General features: G+C 55.0%; 8 protein-coding genes across 8 annotated transcripts; all 8 read right to left on the reverse strand.

Annotated features, from left to right (window-relative positions):
- Positions 1 to 525: 525 nt before the first annotated feature.
- Positions 526 to 1494, reverse strand: JKF63_03883 (uncharacterized protein; the record flags this gene model as incomplete). Its single annotated transcript, XM_067899880.1, has 1 exon — positions 526 to 1494. The coding sequence occupies one exon, from the start codon at positions 1492 to 1494 to the stop codon at positions 526 to 528; it is 969 nt and encodes a 322-aa protein (XP_067755086.1).
- A 2161-nt stretch (positions 1495 to 3655) lies between these two features.
- On the reverse strand, positions 3656 to 4129 carry JKF63_03884 (uncharacterized protein; the record flags this gene model as incomplete). The annotated part of the gene is made up of 1 exon (XM_067899881.1): positions 3656 to 4129. The coding sequence occupies one exon, from the start codon at positions 4127 to 4129 to the stop codon at positions 3656 to 3658; it is 474 nt and encodes a 157-aa protein (XP_067755087.1).
- A 757-nt stretch (positions 4130 to 4886) lies between these two features.
- On the reverse strand, positions 4887 to 5258 carry JKF63_03885 (uncharacterized protein; the record flags this gene model as incomplete). Its single annotated transcript, XM_067899882.1, has 1 exon — positions 4887 to 5258. The coding sequence occupies one exon, from the start codon at positions 5256 to 5258 to the stop codon at positions 4887 to 4889; it is 372 nt and encodes a 123-aa protein (XP_067755088.1).
- Positions 5259 to 5865: 607 nt separating this feature from the next.
- Positions 5866 to 6426, reverse strand: JKF63_03886 (uncharacterized protein; the record flags this gene model as incomplete). The annotated part of the gene is made up of 1 exon (XM_067899883.1): positions 5866 to 6426. The coding sequence occupies one exon, from the start codon at positions 6424 to 6426 to the stop codon at positions 5866 to 5868; it is 561 nt and encodes a 186-aa protein (XP_067755089.1).
- A 3512-nt stretch (positions 6427 to 9938) lies between these two features.
- On the reverse strand, positions 9939 to 10754 carry JKF63_03887 (uncharacterized protein; the record flags this gene model as incomplete). Its single annotated transcript, XM_067899884.1, has 1 exon — positions 9939 to 10754. One exon carries the CDS (start codon positions 10752 to 10754, stop codon positions 9939 to 9941), a length of 816 nt encoding a protein of 271 aa, XP_067755090.1.
- A 281-nt stretch (positions 10755 to 11035) lies between these two features.
- Positions 11036 to 11575, reverse strand: JKF63_03888 (uncharacterized protein; the record flags this gene model as incomplete). Its single annotated transcript, XM_067899885.1, has 1 exon — positions 11036 to 11575. The coding sequence occupies one exon, from the start codon at positions 11573 to 11575 to the stop codon at positions 11036 to 11038; it is 540 nt and encodes a 179-aa protein (XP_067755091.1).
- A 339-nt stretch (positions 11576 to 11914) lies between these two features.
- Positions 11915 to 12958, reverse strand: JKF63_03889 (uncharacterized protein; the record flags this gene model as incomplete). The annotated part of the gene is made up of 1 exon (XM_067899886.1): positions 11915 to 12958. One exon carries the CDS (start codon positions 12956 to 12958, stop codon positions 11915 to 11917), a length of 1044 nt encoding a protein of 347 aa, XP_067755092.1.
- Positions 12959 to 13533: 575 nt separating this feature from the next.
- JKF63_03890 (uncharacterized protein) lies at positions 13534 to 14856 on the reverse strand (the record flags this gene model as incomplete). The annotated part of the gene is made up of 1 exon (XM_067899887.1): positions 13534 to 14856. The coding sequence occupies one exon, from the start codon at positions 14854 to 14856 to the stop codon at positions 13534 to 13536; it is 1323 nt and encodes a 440-aa protein (XP_067755093.1).
- Positions 14857 to 16744: the final 1888 nt, after the last annotated feature.

Consider the following 16744-nt stretch of genomic DNA (forward strand, 5'->3'; position numbering starts at 1 on the left):
GGTCCAAGGAGGCCACAGTTTTGAGCATGTGAACCTTTAGAGCATTGCACCCGCGACGCGGACCCCCCCCTCCAAGACTGGAAAGCGTAGCGGATAAGGGAACGACCCAACTGCACCTCCGCAAGGGGAGGGAATGGAGGGGGGGGGCGATTTAGTGCATGGGCCCCCCCCCGTCCACGGGAGTGATCCATTTATACGGTTGTCCAACATACTCAACTGCAGAAGCCGCTTTTTCCCTACCTTGAGATCTCGTGTGCGTTATCGATTACACGTGTGTGAGGACAATGGAAAAGACGAAAGAAATCCTCCGCGCTTCAAGAACACATAAAAGCCTAGAGTCCCTCTCTTTTTGTGCGTGTGAGAGAGAGAGAGAGCTACGGGCCTCACCAGAGCTGTGGCGTGGCGTGGCAGCACCCCCCCCCACCCCCCCCCCCCCGTGTAGCCCCGTGGCCCTCGCCGCATAGGACTTCATCGACATCCATGTGCGGAGCCGCTCTTTTGTCGCGGCGCAGTACATGTTGACGGCTATCCTTTGCGTAGTGGTCGTGCTTGAAGCGTCCAAGGTAGACGAGCCTTGACCGCCTGGATACCGAGTCGTCCACCGCTTGCACGGCTGTTGAGCGGCCCCTTCTCACCCGAGACCCCATCTGTAGTGCGCTCCTCCATGGTTAAGTTGTACGACGCCAGATGCCGTTGGACGTCACGCAAGAAGCCCTTTGCCGGATAGCTCATCTCCACCCGCGCTCTTTGGCTGACGTCAGTATCTGCGCTGCTACTTTCATCCAGCAGCTGCTCGACGGTGCGCTGAACGAGGCGCCGGTGCTGCGCAACAGCCTTGCTAGTTCGACAAAGTCGCGTGTAGGCCTTGTTTGTGCGGGGAAAGGCCGACGTCAGCAAGCCGCCCTCCTCAATGAGAAACTGAAGCGTGCAGAAAAGTGGCCACGTGCTCAGCGGCTCCTTTTGGTTCACCTGATGTGTTTCGCTCAGACTCTCATCAGTGATGGAGGCCTCCAGCCTCTCTACCAGCTCCATCACCCGCGCATGTGTCTGGCGCACTGTCTCCATGTCGCCTGTGTTCAGCGTTACCAGGAGAGCATCAATGGCCGACGTCACGTGGTTGCTCACTGTCGATGCCTCGAGATACTCGAGTAGCGAAGCGAACACCTCAGAATGCGCTGGGGAGGTTACACCAGAGTCCTGCCCAGCAAAAGGCGGGTGCCAAAGTACGTGAAGCAAGTCCTCTGCTTTGTGCAGGACAACGCTGTGACCTGAGGGGACCCCAAGAGTAGAGCCGTCCCTGTGATAGGCGGATGGAGCCTGAATAGACAACTCTGTTGCACATTCTGAGAGAAGTGGCGGAGACAGACGACCACGCGAAGTGGTGTGTGGATCAAGGAGAAGCGTATGCGGCTTCTCAAGAGCGCGAAGAAGAAGAAGACTGTGGTGCACAGAAGGGTGCCACAACATAGATGCAGGACATCTTATAGTGAACATCAGAGCACGGGGGGGGGGGGGGAAGCAGCACCAGTAGCAGCAGCAGCACTCACCAGGCGACAAACCCTTTTGATGTCACCGTGCCTCGCAAAGCACAAACAGGATGGCGCGTTTGACCTGCGACCTTCGATTCTTGCGTGTGATGGCAAAGTGATTGAAATCCCCATGATTCGAGGGGGGAAGGGAGGAGGGGAGCAAAAAGGGTTGGAGATGGAGAAGGAGAGCGGGTAGAGGGAAGAGAGCGACATTGATTCCCCCCAGTACGAGAAACATACCTTTCAATATATATATACATATATATACACTGGTGAACAGAGGCATCTTCCATCAGAGGAGCCTCCCCACCTCCTGTAGGGGAAGAGGGGAAGAGAGACTGCGCTGCTCTAGTTCTGTGAGAGTCTCGCGAAAAAAAAAGTGGAGCGGACTTTCATACTCCTTTTTTTTGTCCCAACGCACACTGTTTCAGAGACACCGATGTCTCCTGCCTAACAGCACTGCTGACCGATAAAAGCCTGGGGGAGCCCGTACCTCCATACGAGTCGCTCCCCCCCCCGCGCCGGTGCTGCAGTTCAGTTCACCCATACGCCATCTTGTTGAACGCCGTTGAGCCAGGAGGGGCGTGGGGCTCCTTCACAAAATGAATCGTCTCACTGAGGTACCCGGCTGTTTGACACTCCCAAGCGACTGCCTTGAGTTGGGGTTCAGCGGAGGGGCGGGTGGGTGCGGGGGAGACAAAGGCTTGCGAGGGGCGGAGCAGACACTTCTGGCGCTCCTGCACCACGTGTTGGCCGTGGTTGAGGATCAGCAACAACGAATGCGTGTACTGCAGCCGCTTGGCCGGCTGCATGCTCGAAGAGAGAGGTTCATCACGCATGTTCCTGTGCACCTGCGCAAACAAGGCGCCCACAGACACTGCAGGGTCGTGCTCATGGACTGTGTCGAGCCGAAGCACGCACCGGGATGCCCCCGCCCCCCTCCCCTCTACTCCCAAGAGAGACAGTGTTCCAGCTGAAGCACTGCGGCGTCGACAAGTTTTGCATTGTTCTCGTTTTGTTGGCATAGACACCCGTGTGGCGGCTCACTGACCGTTATTGGATACAAGCTAAGCGAAGACCCGAGTGCAATCGCAGAACTGGGGGAGGTCATGATGGTGGTGGTGGGGCGCTGTAGGGCGATATGATGGCGTCCGGGTAGAGCGCTGTGAGCAGCGCTTCAGTGTGCGTGACGAGGCAGCGGTGCGAGATTGGTTGACCTATCGGGTGCGCACCGCCTCCTTTGCCCTTTATGGGGAGAAAAAGGTGTATACACTGTACTGTGACTATGGCTGTTCGCGGATCAGACACATCTCAGCGTGTGCGGGGTGTGAGACCAGGTCTGCAAGAGATCGGCTTAGGCAGAAGAACGAGCCTTTCGGCCATCGAGGAGGACATAAGTAGAGTGAGGGAGTTGAGGGCGAGCACGATGCGTCGGGGCGCTCCATTGATGAGAAGGCTTCAGTGTCGTCTCACATCAGATGTGTGCAGCACAGTTCGTTTTCTTTTTTTTTCGAGTAAAGTCAGAAAAATACACAGCAAAGGGCTACCCAAAAAGAAAAGGGGGAGGGGAAGAAGATGGAAAGAGAAACATATCTCAGCTTCCTGAGGAGACAGTAGTCGACTGCGCACACAATACACGGTAACCCCGCTTGGATTCGAGCTTGCATTGCGTGTTTGTTTGTTCGCCCTCTCTCCCCCTTTTTTTCTTCTCGCTGATCTTGAAACAGCACGAAATACACTAACAAAAAGAAAATGATATTTTTTTTTGAAATGCGAAACCGTTAAAAAGGGGGGGGACAAAAACGAGCTTCATACTAAAAACTCGGTGCGCACACATAAACAATCTGCAGAAGGAAAACCCAAATCAAATTGAGAAGCGCACACACACACACACACACGCACAGACACACACACCGACACACCCTTTTTTGTTGTTTTGTAAACAAATAGCTTCGTGTTTTTTCCCCTAAAAATATATATACTCACTGCTAGAAAACACAAAATAGAAAAAACGCTTTGTAAGGCACACTCGATTTGAAAGGAGGGGGGGAGGGGGGCCACTCACAAAGCCGGTACCTACGCGCCAAGTCGTAACCCTTTACCATCCTAACAGCATACACTGTGGCTTAGATGTCCTCCGCAGTCATCGTCAGCATCGGGGGGTTAATATGGAAGTAAGGGCGAATGAACTTCCCATCACCAGCCCACACGTCGTGGCCATGCGACAGAGCGTAGTCGCGGGCGTTCTCACGTTTGAAGTGCTCCGGCCAGTCCATCATGTACACGTGATAGAAGGACGAGTAGAAGATGGAGATGTAGGTCAGATATATAAAGGAAAAGAAGCCAGCCCAGTTGATCATTGAGCGCAGTTTGGTGAGACGGTAGGGATCGCGCAGACCGAGCTGGTACATGGCGCGCCAGTACCACTCAAACATCTGTTTGTGGGAGGATCCCATCATGTGGAGGGGGATTTCGTCCCAGGCAGCCTTGAAGCGGTCGCTCGAGTGCATGTCACCGCCGAGAAGGGGACGGCTGGGGCGCATCATGAGTGCACGGTGTGAGACCGTGAAGCTCACAGCGGGGGCGGTGCGGCGTAGCATCACCTTCGAGTGACTGTAAATTGCGTATACAATACAATGGAATAAAAATGGGGGAAGAAAAAAAAAAACGTGGATTTTCTTTCTTTTATGTCCCTGAGAAGTGGGGGGGGAGGGGGGGAGAGGGGCAAAGAGCGCAAGAGTGTGATTTGAACTTTTCACGCACACCAAAGGCACTGATGGACGCACAAGACGAGTAGGATCAATCGGGAAAGACGAGGTGAAAGTATGCGAGGGGAAAAAAAACATGTGTATGGGGAGAGGGGGAGAGAGTCCAGCATTGAGAAAGCATCAGACACACACACACACACACACACACAGCCCTGTGACTTCCCACTTGGCCTTTCCTCTTCTGAAGGGAGGGAAACGATCGGATGGGTATACAGTGGCGCCCCCCCCCCCGAGAAGACAAAAAAAATGACTGAGTCTAAAGGCTGCACGAATAGAAAAATGTGTGCGTGTGTGTGTGGGGGGGGGGGGAGTAGTGCGCGTGTATACGTCTGTGAGTGTTTCAATTTTCGGTTTTTAAATGTAGTAAGGCATGTGACAAAACACATCGCGAAGAGATGGTAGGAGGGGGGAGGAGGAGGGGGGATTACTTAACACCGCCTTTTACACTACACCAACCACCTATTTCGCTCGTCTCTTTCAATGGAAAAGAAATAACAACTCAAGCCCCTGGAGAGATCAGTGGATAAAGGCGCAGCGACCGCAGAAATGAGGCGAAAGGAGGAGAGCAATCACCTGACTCACAGCCTTGTCACCAAAAACGATACCACGGAGTCCCCTCCCTCATTTCTGGCTTCCATTGCCTGTGCTTCACGAGGCACCGCATGAGCTTCTGACGCTCCGAATTGCAGACAGCCGTCCGCCCTCCCAGTTTCATCTCTGGGGGGCAGCGGTAGGAGCAGCTCAGCAGATCTTGATTAAGTGCAAAGCACGGATGACCTTTGTCCATGTCCACCATAGCAGGTCGGACCGTCTCCTGGTCGTACTCACGTGTACCCTGCTCCGACCACCCTGAGACAATCTCCAGGTTGTGGCTTTCATCGTGGGCGTAGATCATGTTGCGCACAATGTGACCGCCGCTAACGCGCGACGGGTCCGCTGGCGCCTCGGGGTCGGCACTCATGATTTCGCTATTGTGTCTCTATGAATGAGAAAGGGTAGCCCTCGATAGAGGTGTGGTCGCAAGATGCCTGCACCCGATCGACTAGCACCTCCTCCCCCCTCTCCTCTAAAAAAGAAGAGAAAGAACTACCTGTCAAAGCGAGATGAGTGAAACTATCAAAGGAGAAGGAAAAGAGGTGCAGAAGGAGAGGGAGAACCATGGGAATCTGTGAGGGGGAGGGGGGGGCGATGGTGCAACAAATGAACAGCACAGAAATCTGAGGCTGGAAAAAAAACTCAGCAAGCGGCTAAGCCAGAGATGAGGGGGCCTTGTTTTTTTTTTTTTGCGGGGGGGGGGGGGGGGGGACTGCACCGCGCAGCAGTAAAATACGGACTACTACCCTCCAGACGAAGAAGCACGAGAAGAGAGCAACGTGTACGACATGCAATCGATTTGATCAATGAAAGCACTTGGGGAACCAACATAAAGAAGAATCATTGCTTCCAATGACCGTGTAAGGCGCCGTACAAAAAAAAAAGACACCTGACCGCACACAGCTGAGCCCCTTCAAACAGAAAAGGGCCCGACACGCAAACAAAGTCAAATCCAAACCCCAAACGCTTACTTTTCACGTTGCAAACGGGAAGCGCGTCTGCCAACGCTGGTTGTATATCCCTAGCCCTGTAATTGCTCTGGATATGCCTCGCCGCTCCCGCTCTAAGAGACGAGTCTTGGTTGGCAAACCCTGCGACCGACGCTCGTTGTTCATGCCCTTGGCGTCCTCGCGCGCTAGCGGCATGCCCGTCCGTGGGTTGATGCTCACGGGCATGTACTTGTAGTACTGGTACGGTTGTTGCTTTCCCCATGTCCAAGTCGGCTCTAACCAAATCTCACGCTGGTTGTGCTCCGTGGGGTTTGCTAGGCAGCGCACGACCAACGTGTCCTGAACCCAACGAAATCGGCAGCACTCGCAATGCAGCTTAAGTTTATTACGTGGTACCAGGCCGGGGTGCTTGTCCGTTGAGCCCTGCAGCTTCTTCATCCGATGCGTCGCCCGCCCATCTTGGTTGTTTGGTGGGGCGAGTATTTGCTTATTCTTTGGACCGCACGAGTACCCGAGGGGGAAAAAGTTGAGTACGGGTGCCGTCAAACGCAGAACCTGCCGCGCCGATGGTGTACATCGCAGCATTCGCTCACAAATACCTCAACCGCTCTCTGCACTCTGAAACGCCGCGCGCGGTCAGCAGAGTGTATATCTGCCGTCGTGTGTGTGCGTGTGTGTGTGTTGTGTTGTGTTGTGTGTTCTCGTGTTTTTGTTTGCGAAGTAGAAGCAGTGAAGAAACGAGGAGTGAGTGATGAGGCGTCAGAGAGGTTTGTTGAGGAGCCTCCTTTCCAGCCACCCTCGCTGGGGGGGGGGGGGGATGAAGGCAGACATTCACACGGGGTCTCACAGTAGACACCTGGCCAAACCAAAGGGAATCCAGACGAAGTCGAGGCCCGGTGAGATGCGTCCCAGTGACCTTAAAACTTCCCCCACCCCCCTCCCCTCTCCCCTCCCCATCGTAAGGGATAGTCGCAGACGTCGTCACCGTCGCAAGTCTGTACGAGAGAGAGACCCACCCATGGAATGACCGCCACAACCGCAGAAGCAATGAATCACACCGACCCCACTACGTCATAAGCAGAAGCACCGTGTCAAGAACGGAAACGGTTTGAGATTAGCAGTTGGGCGGGGGAACGCTCGCCGTCCCCACAGGGTGTGTCATGAACCCCAATGCCAAGCTGCGTCCAAGTCATCGGGGTAATAGAACCATGGACGTATCAAAAAAAAATAATGGAATCACAGAACAGGGTGATTGGGCTCATGCCTACCTGGCAGCTGAGCACCAAAGCCCCCTCTCCCCGCTATATGAGCAAGGTCACGCTCTCCGCCATGCGCCCCCTCTGCATCTCTCATCACGTGATACCCAGTAGGGCCCAGCTCGACGTGGGACAAACCCTTCATCCAAAGAGCACTCAGGTAAACTGGGCGTTGCCCTTCAGGAGCCTGTGGCGCTTTGTAGAGGAATCCCCCCAGTATACTGCCTTGTATCTTTGGTGTACACAAAATTCACCTTGACGTAGGTAAGTAGGTCGGTAGGTAGGCCCCCCTCTCGAGACCAGCGAGGCCAGCCCAGCCCAGCCCCACCCCGATGACACTGGAGAGAATTGAGCATGCAGCTTCTTGAGAGGAGAACGTTGCCAAAAAGTTATCTGAACGGAGTAATGGCAGAGAGCGACAAAAACTCCCTTGTTGAGGGGGACATCGCCTCTCAAATCCTTTTCAATTCATGGTCGTCGACGGCCGTGTCATGGAGCTCAAGATACCGACCCCCCCCCCTCCAAGCCGGAAGGGCTCCGTATTGGTGATTTGTGGTCTCGGCGATGCCGAGGTCGAGAAACTGCGGGTGCGACCTTTTTCTGCCAACAGTGCCCTGTAAAGACTTGCACAATACCAGCGCTTGTATTTTGATGCAAACCAGGAGCGGACTACTGCGAGGCATCGCGGTATGGGCCACGTCAGAGCCCTTATGAAGCGACTTGGAGTGGCACAACCCAACCTTGCCCCCGTGGAAGTTATCTTGAACAAGCGCATCTCGACCAGACGCGGCTTCCTGCACATACCAAGATCCTCGACATCGATGACGTCGCAATGCCTTCTACGTCACCTCTGTCCTTACCGACGCTTTCGCCACACCTAAAAATCGTCACCACCACCACCACCCTTTTATCCACGTCGATGAGCTTCACGTCAGTCGGTTTGGGGGGGGGGGGGGGGGACACACCTTTCAGAAGTGCCTCTAGTGAGGCTGCGACAGTCGGCGACGGTACAACAACGCCCAGTTTCGGGAGCCGCTCGAGACCGGCGATCCCGATTTGATCAACGAAGAAACCCTGTAGGTCAAGCCTTTCGCAGATTCCAGCATTGCTGCAATCTCTGTGACGTCGGGGACACAGATGTGTGTGTGTGTGTGCCAGAAACAGATCTTGCAATGTTTCAAGTCGCCCAAATCCTTTCCAACCGCCAGAGAGCCCATTTAAGGTGCTCCTGCAGCAGTAGCGTCGGTGGGGTGGAGGCCTCTGCCTTGAAAGAATACCCTGTGAACGCTGTGGTCCTTCAGAACGAAAAAAGTACTCGACAGTAAGTAAGTGTGAAGGGTGGGTCAGCGATGTCATCGCTTGTCACAGGGGTCTTGATGGGATTCAAATGGATGAGGCGCTGGCTATGCCTCAAGCAGTCAACGTCGCTGATAATAGTGGAGAACAAATGAAATCGGGTCAGGTAAGGCGGCGTTTGCAGGCCGTGTAACGTGTCTGAGGGCCCCTACGCGTTTGAGAGCTGAATACACCCATAGCCCATCACCAGCCATGAGAGCCTGGACGTTGGTGATGCACATCCCTGGAAGAAGCAGCTCCTCCACTCGTTTCAGTTGCCTGAGGTGCAGCATTTCTGCGTCCACTGATGTGGCAGCCGCTCAGATGCTCCACGCGCAAGGGACGACTGCATTGAGCGATCCCTGTGCAATCAACAGCACCCTGGCAGTTTGCCATGTGGAGCCTTCACCGCCTCTGAAAAGCGACCCGGTTGGGAAGCAAGACTCGATTCGATGTCAGCGGTAGCTGCCCGCCTCCCCCCCCCCCTTGTCCCTCTGCATTTCCAATCTGCACAACAGAATGAGGGTGCACTGTTACTAGGTGCGGCAGCATCTCCTTCCTTCAGGGTGGTACGGGAGCAAACAATTGAAGCTGCGAAAGTGCCATTCCAGGAACCCCCTAACTACCCCTCCTCCTCCCTACTACTACTACTACCCGGAGGGGTAGAAGCACCAATGTATACAGTAGAAACCCGTTCAACTGCACCGTAGGATGCCTTGATTCTGAGAGATCCGCAAGACCGCGGGCGACGGCTACTCTGATGGGGTAGGGTAGGGGAGTTGAACAGCTGATATCTACACACTCGACGCAGCCGCAAAGAAAGCAGCTCCACTAGCAAGCAGCTCAGCAGGGGTACATCGATGCTGCTGGTAGTCTTGCTCGTTGCCACCGCATATGCGTGGGGGTTCTCCCCCCCACCAGCACACCGAGAAAAAGGCAGTTTATGTACTTAGAGAGCTGAGGTGGCAGGTGCAGCGGAAGCAATTCTGTCCGCAGGGGTGGCTTCCCCTACACGGGTTATGCCCGGTGCGGGTCGAAAAAGCGCTGAAGTCTCGAAGCCTGTCTGGGCGAAAAAGATGTCGCCCTTGCAACGGCTTCTCCCTAGAGCTGTGCGCTTGTGAAGAGCCGATCAAAGCACCGATATGGCCCTGGAAGGCGCTCAGATATGAGCGACAGCGCGTCCACAACCACGTGTAATCCATGGACCATGTGCGAGCCTTCCAATTGTGCGAATCAAGAGCCCGCAGAAAAGGCAATACATGTGGGGTGGAAAGAGGGCAGGGAAAGCAATGAGAAGTTGGAGCGTGCACAACAAACGCGGCGTCTGTCCGTAATGCAGGGAGACATAAGGAAGAGAGGGAGGGAGGGAGTACCAAACACAACGCGAAACGCCCAAAACGCCTTTCAGTGACCGCGTGCATCCTCTCGATTAACGTGGGTGTGGCCTTTTTGCGGCTTCATTTCTCGTACATGACTGTTAGGGAGGGTTTACAAGTTCACTTAGCCTCACTGCCCTGGGATTCGAAACAGGTTAACATGCTCTCGCTCACACTCGTGTACGTCACCCGCGATAACGAGCGAGTGAAGCGGCATGCCGAAGTCGACACTGAGCAAGTCCTTCATCGTACCCGCCACCACTTGCTGAGATGTGGAGCCGACGCGAGCTAAGCCAACTGCGAACGTCGAGCCATCCATGGCCACGGCGCCTCCTTTCTTATAGCTCTCCACCTCCAGGATTTGTTCAACTGCCTGCCTGATCGTCATATAGCGCGGCTGCTCGTAGATTTTGCGCCCACGCGCGAGGTTCTCGTTGGAGATCTCCTTTACCTTGATATCGAGGAGCACCAAAGTGTGAATACCGGCAGCTCTGTTGCTCTGTAGGCGCTCGTACCAGGAATCTGGACGCCACGTCTCTGTCCAGAAACACAGAGAAATGACCTGGCCAAATCGGTAGAGCTGCAGACCACAACAACCGACAGCGTTGATGATCGAGGCATTGTGGACAACTTTGCTCTCGATCCCCTGTTCGTGGCAACGAACAATCAGGTCCGAATGCGTCGTTGCACCAAAAACGTCCCCAACGACAAGAAGAACCACCTTCTTCACCTTTGCGTCCTCCAGGAAAACTCCGCTTTCCACCATCTCTCGGTCTGCAAGTACAACTGGCTTGCCGTATATGCCGGTCAGCTCCTCTGCATTGTTGTTGATCAGGAAAGACGTGTAGGCTTCCAGAAGAACGATGTCCGCCTCCTTAACGGCATTCATGCCCTTAAGGGTTATATCAGAGGCATCGCCAAGGCCAACCCCAACCAAGGTGAACATCGGCAGTGAATGGAATGGCGGAGATCCAGAAGTGTAACCTTCGTAGCGAATCCAGTGGGATAGTGGAAGGGAAGTAGATATGGAAGTGGGCTCGGCAAAAACAAGGCATCGAGGTCTCGAGCACCTCGCTAAGACACCAGGAAGTAGAAACTCCCCTAACGCACGCAAACTTGCGTGCATGCTCACGTGGTAGTGGCAGTGCTAGTATCCTGCCCAGAGACTCCCTGAGATGGATCGTTGTTGTTTTTGCAGTTCGACGCTCAAACATGAGCCGATAGAGATCACCAATACTTGCTGTGTGAGAGAAACGGGGCTAGCGCGAACACAAGTCCGTGCTCATAGGCTGCTGCGCGCCCAAGATGGCCAGCGGTCAGCACACCCATCGCACCAAGTCCGGAGCGCACGTCCTTTTCGCCAGTTAGGTTGTCCATCACCTCCGCCAATTCCTTACCTTCGTTGAGAATGGGCCCCATGATGGCTTCCCTCATCTCAAAGCGCGCAGAAGACCCGATTCCGCACTTGCCCGTCCTCCGATCCAGAATGACCATCCAACCACACTCGAACCAACGGCCAGCAATGTGCTCGATGCCACCCTCCAATCCAACACCATAATCAGCGTCAGGAATGGCCTCCAGCGCTGCTTTGGCTCTATTCAGAGCACCTTTCTGGGTTTCCTCCGCAGACATTGGTTGGTCGCTGACCTCAGAGTTCACGCTGCAAAGACGTACCTCATGTGTCTCCTGGGGAAAGCACTTGTTAACCACCGCGATGACGCTCTCCGCTTTGGCGCGGTTCGTTGTTCCGACGGCCCAGATAGTCATGGTTTTGCCCTAATCAAACGATTCTTTGCGCGTAGCTATGTAGTGAGAAAGCACAAAACAAGAAGACGAGAAATTTGAAATGCTTCAACGAAACTAAAATGAGGGAGTGCAGAGGCATCCCTATTGAGGCGATTAGAAGCGCACTACCCCCACGCTCAGAGACTTGACTTCGTCCAAGTCCTTGTGAGTGGCTTCTTCTCACAAGAAAATAAGAGAGATGGTGCGGCTTGGAGATGTACAGCAAATCGAGCACAGGGAAAGTAAAAGTACGGGAGGAAAAACACACTTGCATGCACGTCGTGACAATCTCAAAACAAGTGGGGACCAACTGTCAACAATCTACCTCTTCGTGGTGTGCTCCAGAATAGCAACGCCGCCAAGACCTCCAGCTGCGCAAATGCTGACAAGGCCGTGGCGCTTGCCAGTCCGTCGCAGCTCGTTCGCAAGTGAAGTCACAATCCGGCCACCAGTTGCAGCAAACGGGTGACCCAGCGCCAAAGACCCGCCATTCACGTTCAGCTTCGACGGGTCAATGTCCTCCGTGAGGACACGTGGTGATCCGCTCGCGTACCTGTCAAAGAACTCCTGTGACTGCAAACACTTGATCGTGGCGAGCACCTGAGCCGCGAAGGCTTCGTGGATTTCGTAGAGATCGATGTCCTTCGGCGTCAAGCCTGCCTTCTTGAACGCTGGACCCCATCCCAGAACAGGTGCGAGAAGGAGCTGCGGGTAAGGATCGATTCCGGAGAAGTGCCAGCTCTTCACAGAAACGTCTGTCGGGTATCCGAGCTTCCTCGCCTTATCCTCGGACATCACAAGCATTGCACTGCCCCCGTCCGTCAAGGCGCTCGATGTGGCAGCCGTGATTGTTCCTTTCTCCTTCCGGAAAACAGGCTTGAGGCTTGGCATCCTGGCAGTCATCTTCTCTGTATCGCGCTGCAGCACGTTGTCGCCCGTCACCTCGGTCTTCTTGCCCTTCTTGTCGACCACCACGGGGACAATTTCGTCTTTGAAGTACCCTGCCTTCTCAGCACGGGTAGCGTTAGCGTGTGAAGCCACCGCCAGAGCCTCCTGGTCCTTGCGTGAGATAGTGTTGAGCTCCGCAATGACATCTCCGTGCCACCCCATTGTTTTCCCAGTGCTCCGCTCAGTCAGCGCAACGCCGCTTGGGAACCACTTACGCGGATTGTAACCGGCCTCCTTGAAGAAGCCCATTATGCCCTTTTTCTGGGCCATCATCAACCCGTGAGTCACTGGACGCGGTAGTGGCAGCTCCCCATTGCTCACACTGTCGCTGCCACCGGCAACGACAACCTCAGCATGCCCAGCCTCGATCAACATGCACGCTTGCGAGAGCGCACTAAGCCCGCTCGCGCATGCCATGCTGGTGAGGTTCCCAGTGATTTTCTTCGGTAAGTTTAAGTCGATCACGATCTCGCGCGCGCAGTTGTGGGCGTTTCCTTGGAGCACCACGTTCCCCCACACGATGTGGACCACTGTCTGTGAGTTGAATGTTGCTTTCCGTGGAAGACTGTTTGCTCTTGTGCAAACCAGCTACGGTGTGTCTGTCTTTGGCAAAGTACAAAGGGACTTGGCGCTCCTCATAGAGACGGATTCCTCCAAGACACGCATGGCAAACACGGTATAGACTTCGCCACCCACGCGAAGAGAATGGAGTTGTTTGTGGAGGAAAAAAGCAAAAAGAAAATGGTGACAAGGGCATCAGCTGCATCGCAGTTCGAAGCTCCCGTCCGACACTGCTACCAGCTGAGTGAATATACAAACTAGTGTCTTGCGTCACTACTCTGTCATGCAACCTGTACAGAAGCCCACATCAAGGAAACGAATACAAACATCAAATAGCTGAAACCATTGCGGAAAAGAAGAAAAAGAAATGCGTTTTCATGACTGTATAACTGAGGTTGAAGTATCTATATCCTCATCTACCTCCGCGAAGCTCACTTTTTCGGAGTGTGCTCCAGAATAGCAACGCCGCCAAGACCTCCAGCTGCGCAAATGCTGACAAGGCCGTGGCGCTTACCGGTCCGTCGCAGCTCGTTCGCAAGTGAAGTCACAATCCGGCCACCAGTTGCAGCAAACGGGTGACCCAGCGCCAAAGACCCGCCATTCACGTTCAGCTTCGACGGGTCAATGTCCTCCGTGAGGACACGTGGTGATCCGCTCGCGTACCTGTCAAAGAACTCCTGTGACTGCAAACACTTGATCGTGGCGAGCACCTGAGCCGCGAAGGCTTCGTGGATTTCGTAGAGATCGATGTCCTTCGGCGTCAAGCCTGCCTTCTTGAACGCTGGACCCCATCCCAGAACAGGTGCGAGAAGGAGCTGCGGATAAGGATCGATTCCGGAGAAGTGCCAGCTCTTCACAGAAACGTCTGTCGGGTATCCGAGCTTCCTCGCCTTATCCTCGGACATCACAAGCATTGCACTGCCCCCGTCCGTCAAGGCGCTCGATGTGGCAGCCGTGATTGTTCCTTTCTCCTTCCGGAAAACAGGCTTGAGGCTTGGCATCCTGGCAGTCATCTTCTCTGTATCGCGCTGCAGCACGTTGTCGCCCGTCACCTCGGTCTTCTTGCCCTTCTTGTCGACCACCACGGGGACAATTTCGTCTTTGAAGTACCCTGCCTTCTCAGCACGGGTAGCGTTAGCGTGTGAAGCCACCGCCAGAGCCTCCTGGTCCTTGCGTGAGATAGTGTTGAGCTCCGCAATGACATCTCCGTGCCACCCCATTGTTTTCCCAGTGCTCCGCTCAGTCAGCGCAACGCCGCTTGGGAACCACTTACGCGGATTGTAACCGGCCTCCTTGAAGAAGCCCATTATGCCCTTTTTCTGGGCCATCATCAACCCGTGAGTCACTGGACGCGGTAGTGGCAGCTCCCCATTGCTCACACTGTCGCTGCCACCGGCAACGACAACCTCAGCATGCCCAGCCTCGATCAACATGCACGCTTGCGAGAGCGCACTAAGCCCGCTCGCGCATGCCATGCTGGTGAGGTTCCCAGTGATTTTCTTCGGTAAGTTTAAGTCGATCACGATCTCGCGCGCGCAGTTGTGGGCGTTTCCTTGGAGCACCACGTTCCCCCACACGATGTGATCAATCTCCTTGGGATCGAGCGACGTCTTGCTGAGGAGTCCCGCTACGGAGGCACTGGCCAGCTGCAAGGTGTCGGCCCCCATTAGAACCCCAAAGGACTTGACAAACGGCGTCCTCGCACCAGTGACGAGAACTGCCCGTTGACGCAGAATATGGCGAGTGGAGTGCATATCTGAGAAAGAGAAGAAGCTGTGTTTTTCTGTGCAGTGGGCTAGAAAGGAACCGAAAAGACCAACAGGAGTGAAGAAAGGATGAGTGCCATGATGAAGCCGTTGCAAGAAACGGACAACACGGGTTGGAACGAAACAAGTTAAAGAGGCCATCAAAGCATGTGAACTGCCATTAGACAACTACTCGATGCCGTGCAGCGCTTCCTTGAGGGCTGCAGCCCGTTATCAAAGACTTGAAACGCGGACTTGGTGAAGCAAAGCCCTCCCGGAAGTGCAGGGGTGTGATGCAGAGCCACGGCCCAAAACGCCAGCAACATTTCCCAAAACAAACAGGCCTCAACGTGAACAGTGAAGACTGCCAGCCCCAGGAACCTGGGGTTCTCTCATAACCAAAGAGCTGTGCAACTCCCCGAACTGCACCTTAACTGCTTCAATGGCGCCGGGCGCATCCCCGTGCGGCTACAATCCGCATCTGGTGAGGTTGCAAACATCATCATTCAGCTTTGCCGGTCCCCAGCGTTGGAGACGCATACACGCCGCAGGGCTACCAGGGTCAAAAAAGTATGGCCACACGATGGACAGCGTGACATTTCTCGGGTGCACTCGCAAGAACGTAAAACTCAGTACCGTAAAAGTGTTGGTGTCACAAGGCGAACCTCAGATCAGAAGCGTTGATGCAGCCAAAGCGCGCCACATCTGCGCGATGAGCCTAACCCTCCCGCGACCAGGTGCCACTGGCCGGAGGACGCCTACCCACCCACCCCGCCAATAAACAGGAAGGGGTTACTCGCCAGCCTGTGCGATTCGAAAAACAAACCACCAGCCCCCTTCTGAATTGGAGGGGTTTCAAGCATGACAGCAAAACGTGCTGGGCCGCGCCACTGCTGGAAAAGATTCGATCGGCACAGCGCACGTTGACGACATGGCCAAAACACGCGCCGCTTGGCACCGCCTGGGGGGGAAAAGAAAAACCCTCAGGGGGCTGCTGGCATCCACCGGGGCTCTGTTACACCGGGGGGGGGGCAGCCCCAGCAAAAGCAGCCCGCACACCCAACACCCCCCCCATCAACAAGAGCGAGAAACCGCCCAGAAACGCTTCCGAACCCCCCCCCGATTTCGAGTAGCTTCGCAGCGCCCTCCATCACACGGGCGGGAAACAAGTTGAACCACGCAATCGACAGGTTTTAGTTCCGAGGAAAAAGCACGGGGCCAGCGACAGACCCAGGTCAAGGCGCCCCCCCCCCCCGCCGGGGAGCGACCCCTGGGAAAACAGACGACCCCGGGCCACCCAGAGCCGGCGAAAACACAGAAAAGGAGCCACACCGATCACAACCCCCCCCCCCGCATGGGGCCAATACCCGTTGCTTTTCCCAGCCACAGGCGCCTGGAAATCTTCTCGGCGCGAGCATAGCAACAAAGAGCACACTAAGAACGACGATGAACGCCCCATAATTCACTTGAACACATCGAACCCCCCCCCTTTTCGCCGTAGACAATCCCCTTTAAGGCGTTAATCTTCAGGAAAGCCCTGCTGTCCCCCTCAACCCCCTCGCCCCAGGCCAGAGGGGCAGGTTCAACAAAGCCCCCCGCCTCAGATTAAATTATGAAGAGGCGTGGCCTCGCCTGTGGGATCCCACGTGTCTGCTGCGGTCCCTTCGGCAAGACACCCTCCCGCCCCCATCCTTACACCACATAGAGGTGGCACTCTTTTCTCCTCCGCTCAAAGCTCATGGGGCATTTCCAAGGACCGCGCGCCCGCAAAGATTCTCACTCCCTTGCCTCCCCCTGTCTTTCTGGAAAGCGACCTCTTTCGGCCCTTCGGTGACAATTAGAAGTCCGCACGTCCTCATGAAGAGCCTGCCCTCCCCAAGGGTGCTGAAGACTTCTC

This window comes from Porcisia hertigi, chromosome 31 (assembly GCF_017918235.1).
Source record: "Porcisia hertigi strain C119 chromosome 31, whole genome shotgun sequence".
Lineage (NCBI taxonomy): Eukaryota > Euglenozoa > Kinetoplastea > Trypanosomatida > Trypanosomatidae > Porcisia > Porcisia hertigi.